This window comes from Octodon degus, unplaced genomic scaffold (assembly GCF_000260255.1).
Source record: "Octodon degus isolate 3935 unplaced genomic scaffold, OctDeg1.0 scaffold00214, whole genome shotgun sequence".
In the NCBI taxonomy this organism is placed as follows: Eukaryota; Metazoa; Chordata; class Mammalia; order Rodentia; family Octodontidae; genus Octodon; species Octodon degus.
In genome coordinates, this window is record NW_004524790.1 from 3075092 (window position 1) to 3090681 (window position 15590).

Consider the following 15590-nt stretch of genomic DNA (forward strand, 5'->3'; position numbering starts at 1 on the left):
CAGAATAATCTACCTGCTTTGAAAATTCCAGTGAAGTGAGGGCTGTCAATTCCACCTCATTTGCAGACTCCTTCTCAATTCAAACACTGAGAAATATGAGTCAATTTCATCATTGGTCCTATACTTTAAGATAAGGGGAAAAGAGAAATTTTCCATAGACTCATGCTTTCATAAAATTCTACACCCTGGTAGAACTCAAGTTTGTAGGAGTAGAAATGGATACTGACAATTCATTAATTATGGAATGACGATACTTGAAACAAACAAGCAGAGGGCAAGTAAGCTAAATTATACAACTAACTAGTTCATTGTATTTCTTCACTCATCTTCAGTCACCAATTTGGGTATCCTGGATGCAGCACAATTATTTGTATCAAAAATAATGGAGAGCACATGTGGCTATGAGATTCAGGGTATGTGACTGGTATACAGAGAACATAGTTATACAAGGAATGTCCTGTGGTTCTAACGTTTGATTATTCTCTTGTCAGGTACCAGCTCTTAATCTCTGACTTTGGAAAGAAAAAAAGCGAGTATTTCTTCCTAAGGTTGAGGGTTTCCAGACTATTTCTAAAGTATGTTGACAATAAATAGTCCAAATCAGTCCCCTAGCAAAACTCTAATGGTATCTACCAATGGGCTGTGTAAATAGGAATCTTTCTGTCTGACCAAGTTATGTAAATATGTTTTGTGTGTGTGATTCAGCATGACATTTTCTGACTCAGGTGGACACCGTGATGCTCCATCTCCTATCACCAAGCCTGTCCCTGGAAAAGTTTCCCAAAACCACCCTCTGTATATGACAATGGCTTCTTTTTCAGACTTAGGAGCAAATCCTAAGTCAAAGAGCAGGTGGCTCTGGGGATGTTGCTATCTGTGGAGCTGGATTAAATCATAGTAGCTCCAGGTGGAGAAAATTATCATCCTTCAAAATTTGTGTCTTGTGGTTTTCTCCAGGACACCTGAGTTCAGATGTGAAGCCCAGACACAATTGTAGAAAAAGTTCTCCAGGGACAGGCTTAGTGACAGGAGATGGAGCATGAGGGTGTCCTTTTGAGTCATAAATGGTCATACTGAATCACACATGCAAAGCATATTTATATAACTTGGTCAGCCTGAAAGATTCCTATTTACACAACCCAAGCTTTGCATGTATATCTAAGATGTATCCTTTGATTTTTTTCTTCCTTCTCTTGCAGATTCCTGCCTTATTGTGTACTTTTCGTCAAAGAGACTGCCTTGGACAAAGGAGTACCAGTGTGTGCAAGAATGGAGATGTTCTGATTGGGTGTTTTTTGTTTCTTTATCACAATTTCCTCATCAATGACAAATTGAAATCAAATCCTAAAAGAAAATTACCTTTGACGCAGTATCTTCTTCATTTGTTTCTTTTATTGTGGATAATAGGATGGCTAAAGGCTCTGGATGTGTACAATTGCTTTAGATAGATGCATCAGTATTCTTTATAGCGCCACTTGTTCGGTACAAGCATATGTGCAATAGGCCTGCCGGTAAATCTTCCTTGTTCCCCTTTTATTGTGAGAAGAGAAAATTCTTTCTGTGTTCCAAATGTACGGTTCTCTTGTAAAGTGAGAGAGCCCATCTTCTCCACTGTATACCATGATCCATGCTTTTCCTCCTAACTCGATGGCACCACATTATATTAGGTGATGTTCTTCATCTCATTTGATCCTTTGGATTTAAAAGAATGGGAAGTGCCTATTGCCAAATATCCTGAAAGACAATCTAGGATTCGCTGATGTCTGTATAACTGTACATAAAATTCCTTAAATTTTTACATATTGTATTCTATTATTTCTTGTTATTTGCTTGCATGAACTTCTTAAAGTTACCATGTCAAATTGACCTAGGAGTTATACAGATCTAGAACTGCAAACTGGACCCAAAATAAGGGACATCTTTTTCTACAAATGCAGTTATTTCTCATCTGATAACAAACATGCAAGTCTGGAATCAAACATGTATTTATACCGATAAATTTTCCAAAGGGTCAGAGAATTCCAGCAGATGACCCACCAAATGGAGATCTCAGTGGAACAGTGATTGCCTGAGTCTTTTACAAGAAGCTGATCACAGTGGTTTTGTCACAGCTGCCCAAAGGAAGTGTTAAAACTAACTACCAAAAGATCTTCCTTTGTCATAACACACTGACACCACCTTGTTCTAAAGATTACAATTTAGATTTTTTTTGTCAGATTCTGATATAAGCAGAAACTCATTGTTAGCCTCTTCAGCTCCCAAGGAGTTCCTGTCTTGCCTGTCTAGAAGATGCAGATGTTTTTTCCCTCAGGTACTTGGCCAGTACTTGGGGACTACAGACTTCCTGCTTCTGGTCACACAAAACATTGGAATGTGGCCACTTTTGTGTGAACTGCTATCTAAGAGGATCCGGAGATGACAGGAATTTGCAATCCCATTCTTAGAAAGGACACTCTGCCCTGCCCCATTCAAATCAGAACCCTTAAAATAACATGAAAGGACTACTCAGCATTGGAATCACAATTTTAGGTGGCAAAGCTTTTCTGACATGGCAATGGAAATTTTTCTGCTTTTAATTTCTTCTGTATAATCATGTGTGTGTTACTTCTTAACAGTTTATTACATTTTGTTTTATTATTTATACCTTAGTGATACAGGCAACTGTTACTTATAAATCCAGGCACTTGCATGAACTCACTGTCTCTATGGTGCCTTTAAGGGTACAGCCTATTTGGGAGGAGGAAGAGCAGAGCAAGGGGTTGGGGCCTTTTCCTCCTGCGCATGTGGTCTGTACCTACTTCATATTCCTTTTGCATCCAGCTGTCTGATTATAATCTTAGTCCTGAAGACTTTCCTTGTGCTTACATAGATTTGAAACAAGTTTGTGTGCTGGCTGTGCTGCCTGCAATATCCTGGAATCAAGTGTTTCATCGGCTTCAGGTTCTTGTGCACACGAAACTACATGTGTTTTTCATTATATCCTAAATTTGTGTTTTTTTATACAATGGACTAATACTCAGCTATAAAGAAAAGTTCGAATCATTTACAGGTAAGTAGATGTAACTAAAGGGTGCAATCATAAGTGAAATAAATCAGATCCACATGTATAAATATCGCATTGTTTCCCTAGTGTAATACTGAAAGAATAAATAAAACCTGAAAAGTGTAGTAGATATGGTAAAATAAAAAGGAACTGAATTTAAGGATTAAACAATGAAGATGAGGGAAAGGAGAAAAGATAGAAAAAGTAAGGAGGGAAAAGCATGCAAGTACATATACAGGATGGCCGAGATGATTGTTCTCATAATTTCCATCTTTTTTTCTAAACAGCAGTTAATGCTTAGAACTTTCATCCTGACTAAGAATTTTGCTGATTTTTATGATTTGAATAACCACGCCGAGGACAGCAATGTATAATAAAAAAACGCATGGTTGAATACCTCTCATCTTCGTCTTCTAAATGTGTACTGTGTATAAAGCCTTATCAACTGTTTTACTCTTTTAAAATATATTAAAACAAAAAGGCAAGCAAACTAAGATTTCTTGAAAGCAAGCTCAAACATTCAATTAATTCCCCAAATTTGTATAACTATATCTCTTAATGTGAGCAATAGATTTGATGATAAAAACGGATAATATAATAATCATTGTTAATGAGGTATTCCTGTTTTGAAAGTCTGTAACATACACATTGTTATATGCTGCCTTGTCTCTGTGTTTTTTTCTATTTGTTTTAGTTTCTGCTTTTACTCTTCAAAATAAAATAAAATAAAATTAGTTAAAATTTGTGATTTTGTTCCATCATTTTCTAAAATATGTGGTGTTATAGATGTGCTTAATATATAAACATTCATTATTGTTCTCACTACTTAGTGTTTCTGTTGGTATCACATATGAACTATTTTTAAGTATTTGACTCAGAGAACTCTGCTCACAAAATCCTAAACAATGTGAGTCTAATTATTTATGGAACTTACTAATAATTATTTGAAGAATTTCACTTGACTTAGATAAAGCACTTAGTAGAGAATGTACTGAAATGTGGCTTCTTTGGTGAGGTGGACTTTGAATGGTGGATGGTTTTTGTGCAATTAGTGCTAATCTGGAACATGCAGGAGAATAATGGGAGAGTCCAGCTAGCTTCCCAGGGGTATTGCTAACTAAGACAGTCCAGTATGATCAGACAACATCTGTAGTGGCAAATGAGAAAATGATCAGGTACCAGGCATTATCAGATTTCAACACTACTTTGAAGATGTAGGATCTGTTTCTATTCCGAGGAGAGGATGAGTTACCCACAATTTTATTATCCTGTGCTGTCCGCACATATGCTCAGAGAGGCAGCTTTTGCAGGAGGCCCTGCTCCAGACCCATGCTCTGTGAGCTCTGCCTGTGGCTGAAAAGAACACATTTGTAATTCTGAGATTTTGTTCTCAGATTGATCCATCCTTCCAGGAGCAAGAGTTTAGGAACTCAGAAGGAACTTTTGATTCTTTCGAAAGTGAGAAGGAAAAAGGGAAGAACTTTTGTTCAGATATGAAAATACAGTCATCATATTTATATATCCCCTTGACAATATTTATAGTTCACATAAATATAAATACATTGAAATATCATTATTCTGTCTCTCTTTTACATAGTCTTATTTTCCTTACAAACAACGAAAGTTGTCATGCTAACATTCATGTGTGCTTGAGTTATATCCTATCAAACTATGCTCGTTTAATTAGCCCACAACTTTGTGACATTCCAAAATTCCTAATTAATTCCTCCTGCCTTTTGAGGAGGGCAAAAGATGTGTGATATCTAGTGGAATGCCCTCTTGCGAAAGCTAAAGTATGTTAAAGAGTACAATGACTATGTTCAATGTTAAACATTCTTTAAGTGAACTTATTCTTTGTATCATTTCTTTATATCCAATTCATAAATTTCTACTCTAAGCTTTATAATTTCCTGCCTTCTTTGAATTTTGGGCATGACTAGCTCTTCTTTTTCTATGAACTTGAGCAACATCATAAGATCGTTTATTTGGGCTTGTTAATGTGCAAATTGGGGTTGGGGATATAGCTCAGCAGAATAAGCACTTGTCTGGCAAGCACAAGTTCCTGAGTTCAATCCGCAGTTCTCTTCCCCTTCCCAAAAAGATGTGTCAATTTGTTGCCCTTTATTTTCCTCTTCACAAAACTTTCATTGCAGGTTTTAGTAAGTTGTATCTGCATTTTCATTTGATTGCAAATATTTTTCAATTTCTTTTTGAAATTGCTGAGTGACCCATTGTTTGTTTAGGAGTTTGATATTGGATTTCTATGTATTTATGTTAATTTTGTAGTTTCTTTTGTCTAAAATTTCCAGTTTTATTGCACTGTGATCAGATAGCATGCATGGGATAAATTAATTTCCTTTGCATTTACTTACAAGTGCTCTATTGTTACCATATGGACTATTTTGGAGAAAGTCCCATGTGCAGCTGAGAAGAATGTGTATTGTTTTTGGTGGTGAAACACTCTATACAGTTCTACCAAGTCAATGTTTCTTTTCTTTTCTTTTTTCTTTCTTTCTTTTATTCTTTTTTTTTCCAGAACTAGGAATTGAACTCAGGCCCTTGTGCTTGCCTGGGAAGGGATTTTTTTTTACTGAGACATCTCACCAGCCTTCCAAGTCAATTTCTTCACAAGTTTGTTTTACGATTTTTTTTTATTTATTGCCTAGTTAATCTATCTCTTTGTAACACTCATATGTTCAAGGCCCATTTTATTATTGTATTATTGCTTATTTGATTTTGCACATCTGTTAAATTTGCTTTATGTAGAAATGTACTCCTACATTGGGCACATATATATTTATAATTGTTTTCTCTTGTGCAATTTTCACTTAAGAAGAATTTAGTAACGATTTTTTGTCTCTTCAGGTGAGTTTGGGTTTGAAGTTGATACTGTGAGCAACCAAGATTACTACCCTTGCTTGTTCCTGATTTCCTATGGCTTGGAGAATTCTTTTGCATCCTTTGAGTTTTAATCTGTGAATTTCATTTTGAGCTTAATGTGTTTCTTGTATAGACCATACTGTTGGATTTTGTATCTTAATCCACTCTGGTTGTCTGTTTCTTTTGATTAATGAATTGAGGCTATTTGAATGGATTGTTAAACTGGTGTGTATTGGCTTGTCTTTATCATGTTATTTTACTGTTATAGGTTGTGTAATTTTCTTCCTCTTTTTAAACTGCTTGCTCTGTTTTGTGGTTCCCTTCTTTTGTTCTTGGAGCTGTGATCAATCTGTCTCTTTGTAGAATATCTATCAGTAAACTTAGTAGTTTTGGTTTCGTGGACATGATTATCTTCAATTTTTATTTGTCGGGGAAGGATATTATTTGACCAATGAATGGGATAGCGTGCTGCAGAGCAAATCAATACGGGTTGGAAGTTATTTTCTTTCAGGACCTGAAATACTTTCTTCCAAGATCATCTCAATTTGATAGTTTGTGTTGAGAAATCTGCATGATACTGATGGGTTTTCCATTGTAGGTGATCTGCCTCTTGTCTATAGCACCTTCAAAGAGTTGATTATTTTAAAGAATATAAAAAATGATAAACTCTTAGCCAACCTAAACAAAAAAAAGGAATAAATGAATAACAACAAAAAATGTATGCAACACAAGGTGAAATGTGAGAAATCACCAGATTGTAGATAAATTTTGAAGATCATCAATGCCTCCTTTAGAAATCTTTATTCTCACAGGATGGAAAACTGAGTAAATGGAGAGTTTCCTAGGTACGTATGAAATACTAAAGCATAGTGAAGTATATGTACAAACTCTGAACAATCCAATAAGATGAAATGAAATTGAAAATGAAATGAACAACCACCAACAAAGAAAACCCAGTTCCTCATGAATTGCTACTGGAATTCTACAAGAAGTGTATAGAAGATTTAATGGCAACTTTTCTCAAACTTTTCAATGAAATTTGAAGGAAAACAATTCTCCCCAACTCATTTCTGAAGGCACGTATTAGTCTGATTCCAAAATCAGAATGAGATCCAATTAAAAACGAGAATAGCAGGCCCAAATCTGCAATGCGCATTGATGCAAAAATCCTGAATACAATAGTATTAAACACAATGCGGCAAATCATGAAGAAGATTATACATCATGAGTAAGTGGGATTCATTCCTGGAATACAGGGTTGGTTCAGCATACACAAATCCGTAAATGTGGAACAACATAGCAATAGGACCTACAGCAAAACAAAAACATTATCATCTCAATAGGTGCAGAAAAAGCTTTTTATGAAGTCCAAAGCTCATTCATGATAAAAACCATACAGAGGATTGCAATAGCTTATCCGTATTTCAACCTGATAAAAGCCATCTATGAGAACCCAACAGCCAACATCATAACAAATGGACAAAAACTGGAGGCCTTCACTTTAAAATCAGGAATGAGTATTTCCCCTGTGTCCACTCCTATTCAATATAGTTCTGTTAACATTAGTCACAGAAAGAAGGCAAGAGAGATAAAAAAGGATATTGATTTGAAAGAAGTGAAGTTTTCATCATTTACATATAATATGGTAATTTACATAGAAGACCCTAAAAATTTTATGAAGAATCTTACAGATTTAATCACCACATTCAACATCTTGGCATGATGCAAACTCATCACTCCAAAATCAGCAGTGTTTTGTACCCAAAGAAAGAACACACTGAGTTAGAAATTAGGGATACTATGCCTTTCACAATGACATTCAAAAAACTGAAATACTTAAGACTAGATGTCACAAAATCAGAAAATATATATACACTGAAAATTATTGCACTCTGAGAAAAAGTACTAAAGAGGATTTGAACAAATGTAAAAGGAAAGAGTTACTGAATTGAGCAGAAGGACTGGAGAAGGTGTAAAGGAAAGAGATTTGTGTACGTATGTAAGCAGTACGGTTAGGATAACTGTACTGTGCATTACTCGTGGTCTGTTGAAAGAAACAGTTAATGCTTTAGTTCATTTTGTCTTCAATCTTCAATTGATTGCACTGTTTTCTCTTAATTTATTATTTTCTTTTCCTTTTTTCTTTTTTCCTTTTTATTGAGAAACCAGTAGTAATGAGACAGTTTCAAAACAGTAGGACAGTTATAATAAATACATTGCATATTGCTGTCTTCATAGTAGTTTTTGATAGTGCAAGATGCAGAGATTATATCCTGACCAAAAACTATTAGTAGAAATATTTCTTTTCACTGAATTAAGAGAAAGTAGCTGGGTTTTTTTTTTCTGTTTTTTCACTACAAAATGGTCCTTCATTTATATCTCAATTTTTTGTTTAGTTTTGTCAGAGGCGGGTATTCCATTGTCATTTACAAATTGTAGGTGCATGAATTCAGTAAAATAATCTTATTTTCTCTTAATTTCTCATATATTTATTTCCTTTTTGGTTGTTTCTTCTTCCAAGTTTACATGCATATATCTGGTAAAATGAGTAACAGGTTGGAAGACATCACTATGTATTACAAAAAAATACTGTGATAGTCATGTGGCTTTTTAGAATGAAATTCCTTATCACTTTTGACTGCTTCTTTTATAATTGTAATTTATAATCTCTTTACAGTGTGAAATAATCATAAAATTAACTTCTGCATATTTATCCATTTATATTAAAATAATATAATGGGCATTTTTAATCAACTTCTTAGGGAAGTCATTTTTCCTCAACATTTACATTGGACAACTGGCTTATGTGAAATTCAACAAATGGCATTATGATGCTACATAGGCGTATCCTTTATTTACATTTCCTCCATAGTCTGAGGATTTGCTTCTTTATTTCAGTAATTTCAAGTATGTGACTTCCAAGTTCTTCTATCACTACCTCCTGTCTTGTTTTGTGTTGGATGATCTCAGAAATTTAATTTTGCATCTAACTATATCTCCCTTGAGAAATTTTCTGGTACTATTTCTGCAAACAATCTTTTTAATATCATTTCTGTTGACTACAGCTGTTTCATTGGTACCTATTAGTCTTATATCATTTTTCCTTATATGACCTTAAAGATGTTGCAGTTATTTCCTGCTTCCTTGTTATTTTTAAGAAATATTTTCTTTCATGTTCACTATCTACAAGCCTATCTTGAAAGCTTGAAATTATTTCTTCAGTTTCATTCCAGCAGTTTTGCCAGCATCCAGAGTTCTTAATGTGCTGGATATCTGTTTGAATTTCTTCAATACACTGTCATTCTTTCATGTGTTGTTCTATCAATACTTCCAGCATTTTTCTATCCCATTCTATTTTGATCTATGTATTCTTTAAGTGCAATAACTAATTTTTTATGATTACTCTCATTCTTTTCTTTTACCTGAGAAATTATTTCTGATCTGATTTCCTCCATAGTCTGAGGAGTTGTTTCTTTATTTCAGTTGCTATCATTTCAGCAATTTCAGGTATGTGACTTCCAAGTTCTTCTGTGACTACCTTCTGTCTTGTTTTGTGTTGCATAATGTCAGAAATTGCATTTTGTTTCTTCACTTTGACATTTTTGAAGCCTCCCATATAGAGCCTAACTCCATAGTGATGGTAAGGAGTCCTGATGTGGATGAGTGACGCTCCCCTGACTGTACAAGCATAGGGTAGGCTCAACAAAGCTTCTGCGCTATGGGGCTTAGTGTGGTTTCCAAGTCCATGAAAACCACACCAAGGAGGGCGTATGCTTAGCACAGCTCAGGAAGGAACTGATAATTTGGAGTACATCTCAAAAATCTGCAAGGCTCTCTCGATGTTTGGATTTGCATTGCAGCACTCTTCAACCCTTCTGCTATGAGTGGGGTAGGCAGAAGCAGCACAGCTGAGCTACGTTGATGGCAATCATGGCGAGGCTGTCACCGCACAGGTGATCTCCCTCAGTGGGGAATGCTTGGGGTATAGCTCATCAAGTCTCCATAGCTATCGTGGGACAAGGTTACTTTTGGGACTGTGGGAGAAGGGGTTGCAGCTCAGGGTAGGTCGTGTGGTGGACAGGGGTGGTGCAGCCTAAGACATGTTTCTGGTGCTTTTATCTCTTCACTAGACTTTAAGGGTTTTTAAATACCATATTGTAAATTTTTTTAACACTGTTGTTATTTAATACATGCTTTCTTCAAGAACCTAAAGATATAAAATGTATAGTAGAAATTCTTTCTTATTCTCATTTAAATATGAGATTTAGATCTCATATTATCTGGGATCTGAAGCATGACTTGCTTTTATTTTTAAGCCCATTATCTTATTTCTAAAGGGACATTCATGCTTGCTTGTCTCATCAATTATTTTACCTGTCCTAATTGGTTGATATTTATCCTGTGGCTTAGAAACTCCTAAGCAGTAGGAAGTTATTCTGATGCTGACAAAAGAAAAAATTGTCTGACAAGTTTTTCAGTGAAAATTCTCCTCATACACAGCTTGTTTAAGAAGCTTCATGCCAAAAAATTGAAGTATATATCACTTGTCAAAAGTACATTCAGTTTTCTTTACAAAAGTCCTTTAGGAGGGGAACATTGGAGCAACTGTCCCATGAATTCCTGGAAGGAGAGTGAAGGTATATTCCTGACCCTAGCCCATCTGTATTGTGACTCACTGCTTTGTTCTTTAAAAAGAATCAAAGTTTTGACCTGAAATAATTTCAGGTTTATCATTAATTATCACACACAATTATGTATATTCATAGATGCAGTGTAGTATCCCAGTATATATTTATGTTACCTACTGTTTAAATCAAGTGGATTAATGGATCCATCATGCCACTGTTTTTTCACATGCATGAGTGTGGATAGCAATTTTGTTTGGGATATAATTAAATTACAATATTACCAAAATATCTTTTTCCTCTAATAAAACCTTTGAACAGAAATATGTGCTTGTTAGTACTGAATTATATATATATATATATATATATATATATTATGTAGTATATATATATATATATTATATATACTATATAGTACTGAATAATATATATTAAATTATATATTATATGTTGTGCTGAATGTATTATTTTTATCCTGGCAAATGGTAGAGATATTTCAAAAATCACATTTTCTGCAGATCCATATAGTGAAACTTTATACATAAATTTTATTGTGAAGATACATGTCAAGGTCTTCTTAATTGCATGAACACAGAACAGTATGATGAAGCCACTTTTCAAGGAATCATTTGAGGTGCATACAATCTTTCACGAGCAATGTGATTCTATCATTCATATAATTGCAGTGCTAAGAATCACTCTGCTAATACCATTATATTTATGTATAAATTTCACTTGGATGAGTGTGAGGAAACAACACAAGCATAAATGTTGCTGGACTAAATTGGAAAATGATCATTGATTGAGTCTTTTCCCTAAAGAACTCTGTGGTCTCTATGCAGGCTCATGCCCAGCAACTACCAAAACTACCTGGCCTTCGTTTTTGCCATTGAAGAGATCAACAGGAATCCTCATCTTTTACCCAACATTACTCTGGGCTATGAGTTCCATAATTTCAGGTACAATCATTGGAAGATACTGGAAAATTTCATTATTTTGCTCACAGGACAACAAGAGATCCCAAATTATTTATGCAGGACAGAAAGCAAGGCTTCAGCATTGGTCATAGGCATGTCAAGGGAAACCTCAGCTCACATTGGACCACTACTGGAACTCTACAAATTTCCACAGGTGAATGTCGGAAGACGGGAACTGAAGGAAGCACATCCATGGTATTTCAACTACTAAGAATACGAAGGATTAAAATGAGGCTGGGATTAGCATATTTCAAACTATATAATTCAATAGAGTCCTTACACAGAGACTTCACAATTTGTTTTCCTTTTCTCTTTTTGTATCAAAAAGGAAGGAAAGCAATATATTTCAAGGATGTCTGAGTACATTAAATCACCTTGTAAAAAGGTCTCCTGAGGTAGATGTTTAAAACAGTGGGAAGAATATATGTCTCTTTCTACCTGAAGATGTCACTTAGGATTACTATTATATCAACATTTTAGTGTATTACATAGTTTTTCTTTCCTTTAAGGTTACCTTTGGCTCATTTGATCCTACACTGACTGACAGTGGCCAGCATCCTTCTATCCATCAGGTGGCCCCAAAGGATACATATTTGGCCCTTGGCATGGTGACCTTGATGGTCCATTTCCGCTGGACCTGGGTTGGCCTGCTCATCACAGAAGTCCATAAGGGTGTTCAATTTCTCTCAGATATGAGAGCTGAGATGAACAAGAACAGAGTCTGCATAGCCTTTGTGTCAACAATGGTTCTCACATATCTCTCATTAACAAGTGTGGGTAAAATCCTACAGAGAGACACATCATCTGCCAATGTGGTTGTCATTTACTATGATACTGAGAGTCCAGATGATTTGACCTATCACATAGTGAGTTTTTACATGACCCAGAAAGTCTGGGTCTCAAACTCACAATTCCACGGTGAACTGTCTGAGGAAGATTTCAAACTCAATTCACCCCGTGGGATTCTTGTGTTTTCACAGCACCATGAAGAGATTTTAGGATTCAAAACTTTTGTCAAGGCAGCTACCCCTTTCAAATACCCAGAAGACACTTACCTTGTTTTTTACTGGTCCATGCATTTCCATTGCTCATTCCATGAGTCTGACTGCACATTGAAGAATTGTACAGCTAATCCCCCTGTCACATGGATACCTCCATATCCTATTCACATACCTTTGAGTGATAGGAGCTACAATATATACAATGCTGTGTATGCTGTGGCCCATGCTCTCCATGTGATGCTTTCTGAAGAAGTACAAAGGTTGCCAATGAGAAACAGAGAAATGATGACGTTTCCCCATTGGCAGGTAATATGTCTTTCCTGTGATCATGTGCAGTATCATTAAGGTGCCTCTTTCAATTTATTCCATCTGATTCATCAAGAATATTAGAGCCATTTCAACAAGTCCCAGTCACTGTGTTTCACGCTGGGTGTTAAGTGTGCTACTATTCAGGTGAATTGGATTGAGGCTCAATGAACCATCCACTCCAAAGCATTATGAAACAGGTGGCCAGATTATGGCTCCTGACGACAGGAGGTAGATTTGATGCCAACTGAAAGATATTTTATGATTTTATTAAAGGACAATTGGTAGACACATTATAGCTTACAAAACTAAAAGATGTTTAAAATGACAGTGCACAGAAATAAATTTCATTTGTTTCGAAATTCTTGTGATAATGATGAATTCCTCCAATTTTCAGTCTATGAAGGTGGTCAATGAAAGGTTTGGAGTTTGGAAGCTTGATTTCACAGTTGTTGTTTTTCCCTAAACTAAATACACATCTCCTTCAAATGGACTTGCATGGAATTTTTGTTTTTGAAAGTAGCTGATATTTCTTGAACATCGTGACAATGTAGTCCTGAGATATCCATGTGCTCTAATTCAATAGATGTCAGTATAAAAGTTGATTTATGTAGCTGGCATTACAGACACTAAAGAACTTTTACAAACCCCTATTTTTCTGTTTTAATCCTGGAGGGCTGTTCTCATAGGATGATGTGTCTCTTTCAGCTGCATCCTTTTCTGAGGAACGTCCAACTTAAAAGTCCTGCAGGAGACAAGGTGAACTTGGATGACAGAAAGAAATTGAATTCAGAGTATGACATTCTCACTTTTTGGAATTTTGTAAAAGGCTTTAGAATTAAGAGTAAACTGGGCAAATTTTCTTCACATGTTCCACATGGTCAAAAAATAACTCTATCTGAGAGTATGATAGAATGGACCACAAAAGCAAAAAAGGTATGCTATATCTAATCATGGAAAAATTACTAACCATAAGTAGACTAAAGACAGCTCCTATTTTGTCACCAATTTTGCTCATGCAATGGTCACATGAGCAAATTGAATGACTAAGTTTTGAATTTGAAAAAAATATGTTTTTGCTTAACTCTTTTTGTAAATCATGCTTTATAGTGTGAAATAAATTTGGCAGGCGGTTTTACGATTTTGATTATATATGTATACAAAGTTTACTCTTTTAGCTTTGAATAAGTAAGTAAAAGTCTAAAAAGTCACCACCATATATTTTTTCGCAGACTCTCCAGTCAGTATGCAGTGAGAGTTGCAATCCTGGATTTAGAAAAAGCCAACGGGAGGGAAAGGTGGCCTGCTGCTTTGATTGTACCCCTTGTGCAGACAATGAGATCACAAATGACACAGGTAGGACCACAGCCTGTGGACACATTCCCACTTTGTGTCTTATTCTTTCCACCTACATCGGATTTGGAAAAAATCTTGCATAGGGCACTGATGGTAAAATTCTTCATTTACTTATGAAATTGTTGGCTATATGGAGTGTTATTGCCTATTAGGAAAACACATTTTCCCATTTGAAATGCACTCATGTTCCATTTCCTTTACTTTGTTCTTTTTTCCCCATAATTTTGTTGAGAAACAAATAGCAATGAGACAGTTTCAAATCAATTTGATAGGACAGTTTAAATAATTAACACATTGCATACATTCCTCCCAGTGGTTAATTGCTGTATAAGATGTGGGCATGGTATCCTACTATAAACACCATTAGAACGAATCACTCTATTCATTAAGAGAATGTAACTATATCTATCCTAACCACTTCTTTATTTTGTTCTTACCATTTGTTTCATTTGCTTCTCTAAGACAATAATCAAAATGTGCTCTGTTAATCATCTGTATGCACAGAGATTTTCATTTGTAATTTTGAGACACAATATCATCAATTTACCCCAACTGCCTTAAAATGAGGTATTCCTATCTCAGCCCAGTAGTAAGCATTCATAACATATATGCGTTGTCACTTCTGACTAACTTCATGTATATTGTTGGTCCCATGAAAGCATTATTTTATTAAGACAAAGCCTTTTCCCTATCCAAATGCTTATAGGTTCCATTTCCATTTTGAAGTTTAAAATGGAGTAGTATTATAACCAACTGTTTAAGACAGTTGGAACCAAAAGATTACAGTCAAGACTAGTTTCAGAACACTTTGTTTTGCAGGGACTATGCTTCACACAAAGCAGGTGCTCAGACAGGCTCAGTTTAAGTCAATATAGGAGAATATATTTGATGTGCTACATGTTTACATCACAGCACAATGAGATTCCTAGAATGTAACTCCCATTCTCGTGGAATGCAGACATGATTTGGGAGAGAGACTATAGCATAAATTAGAGTCTGTACAACAGAGCTGTAATGATGATGTGCACACAGAATAAGGGATTAAATAAGTCACAATAGAGACCTTTCAAAATGTGTTCTAGGCATTTTTCCACAATTGATATCATTGGTATTATATCAGAAAGAAAAGAGGTGATACAAATACTTTTAGAATTAATAGAAGTTGCCCAGGTGGAATATGCATCATTCATAGAATATTATTCAAATGTCATGAAGGGAAATATTAAGAAACCAATGAGATTAAGACTAGGGTTGCCAGTCCTAGCCCAGGTCCGGTGAGTGTGCGGAGAGTTTCCTGCTACACTGCGCCGGCGGGACCAGTCCCAGCCCAGGCGCAGCATGGGCCGGACCCTCTCCCAGCCCCTCGGGCCACCCCCACCACTCCGAAGTGCCTCCCCCACCC

The 15590-nt window shown here is 35.7% G+C and overlaps 1 protein-coding gene across 1 annotated transcript in view; it reads left to right on the forward strand.

The window, feature by feature from the left end:
* The first annotated feature begins 7071 nt into the window (after positions 1 to 7071).
* Positions 7072 to 15590, forward strand: part of LOC101583481 (vomeronasal type-2 receptor 116-like) — a 19050-nt gene continuing 10531 nt past the window's right edge. The window contains 6 exon segments of the mRNA XM_023705135.1: positions 7072 to 7151; positions 11391 to 11507; positions 11555 to 11720; positions 12035 to 12832; positions 13541 to 13768; positions 14065 to 14188. Coding sequence (XP_023560903.1) covers positions 7072 to 7151; positions 11391 to 11507; positions 11555 to 11720; positions 12035 to 12832; positions 13541 to 13768; positions 14065 to 14188 — 1513 coding nt within the window.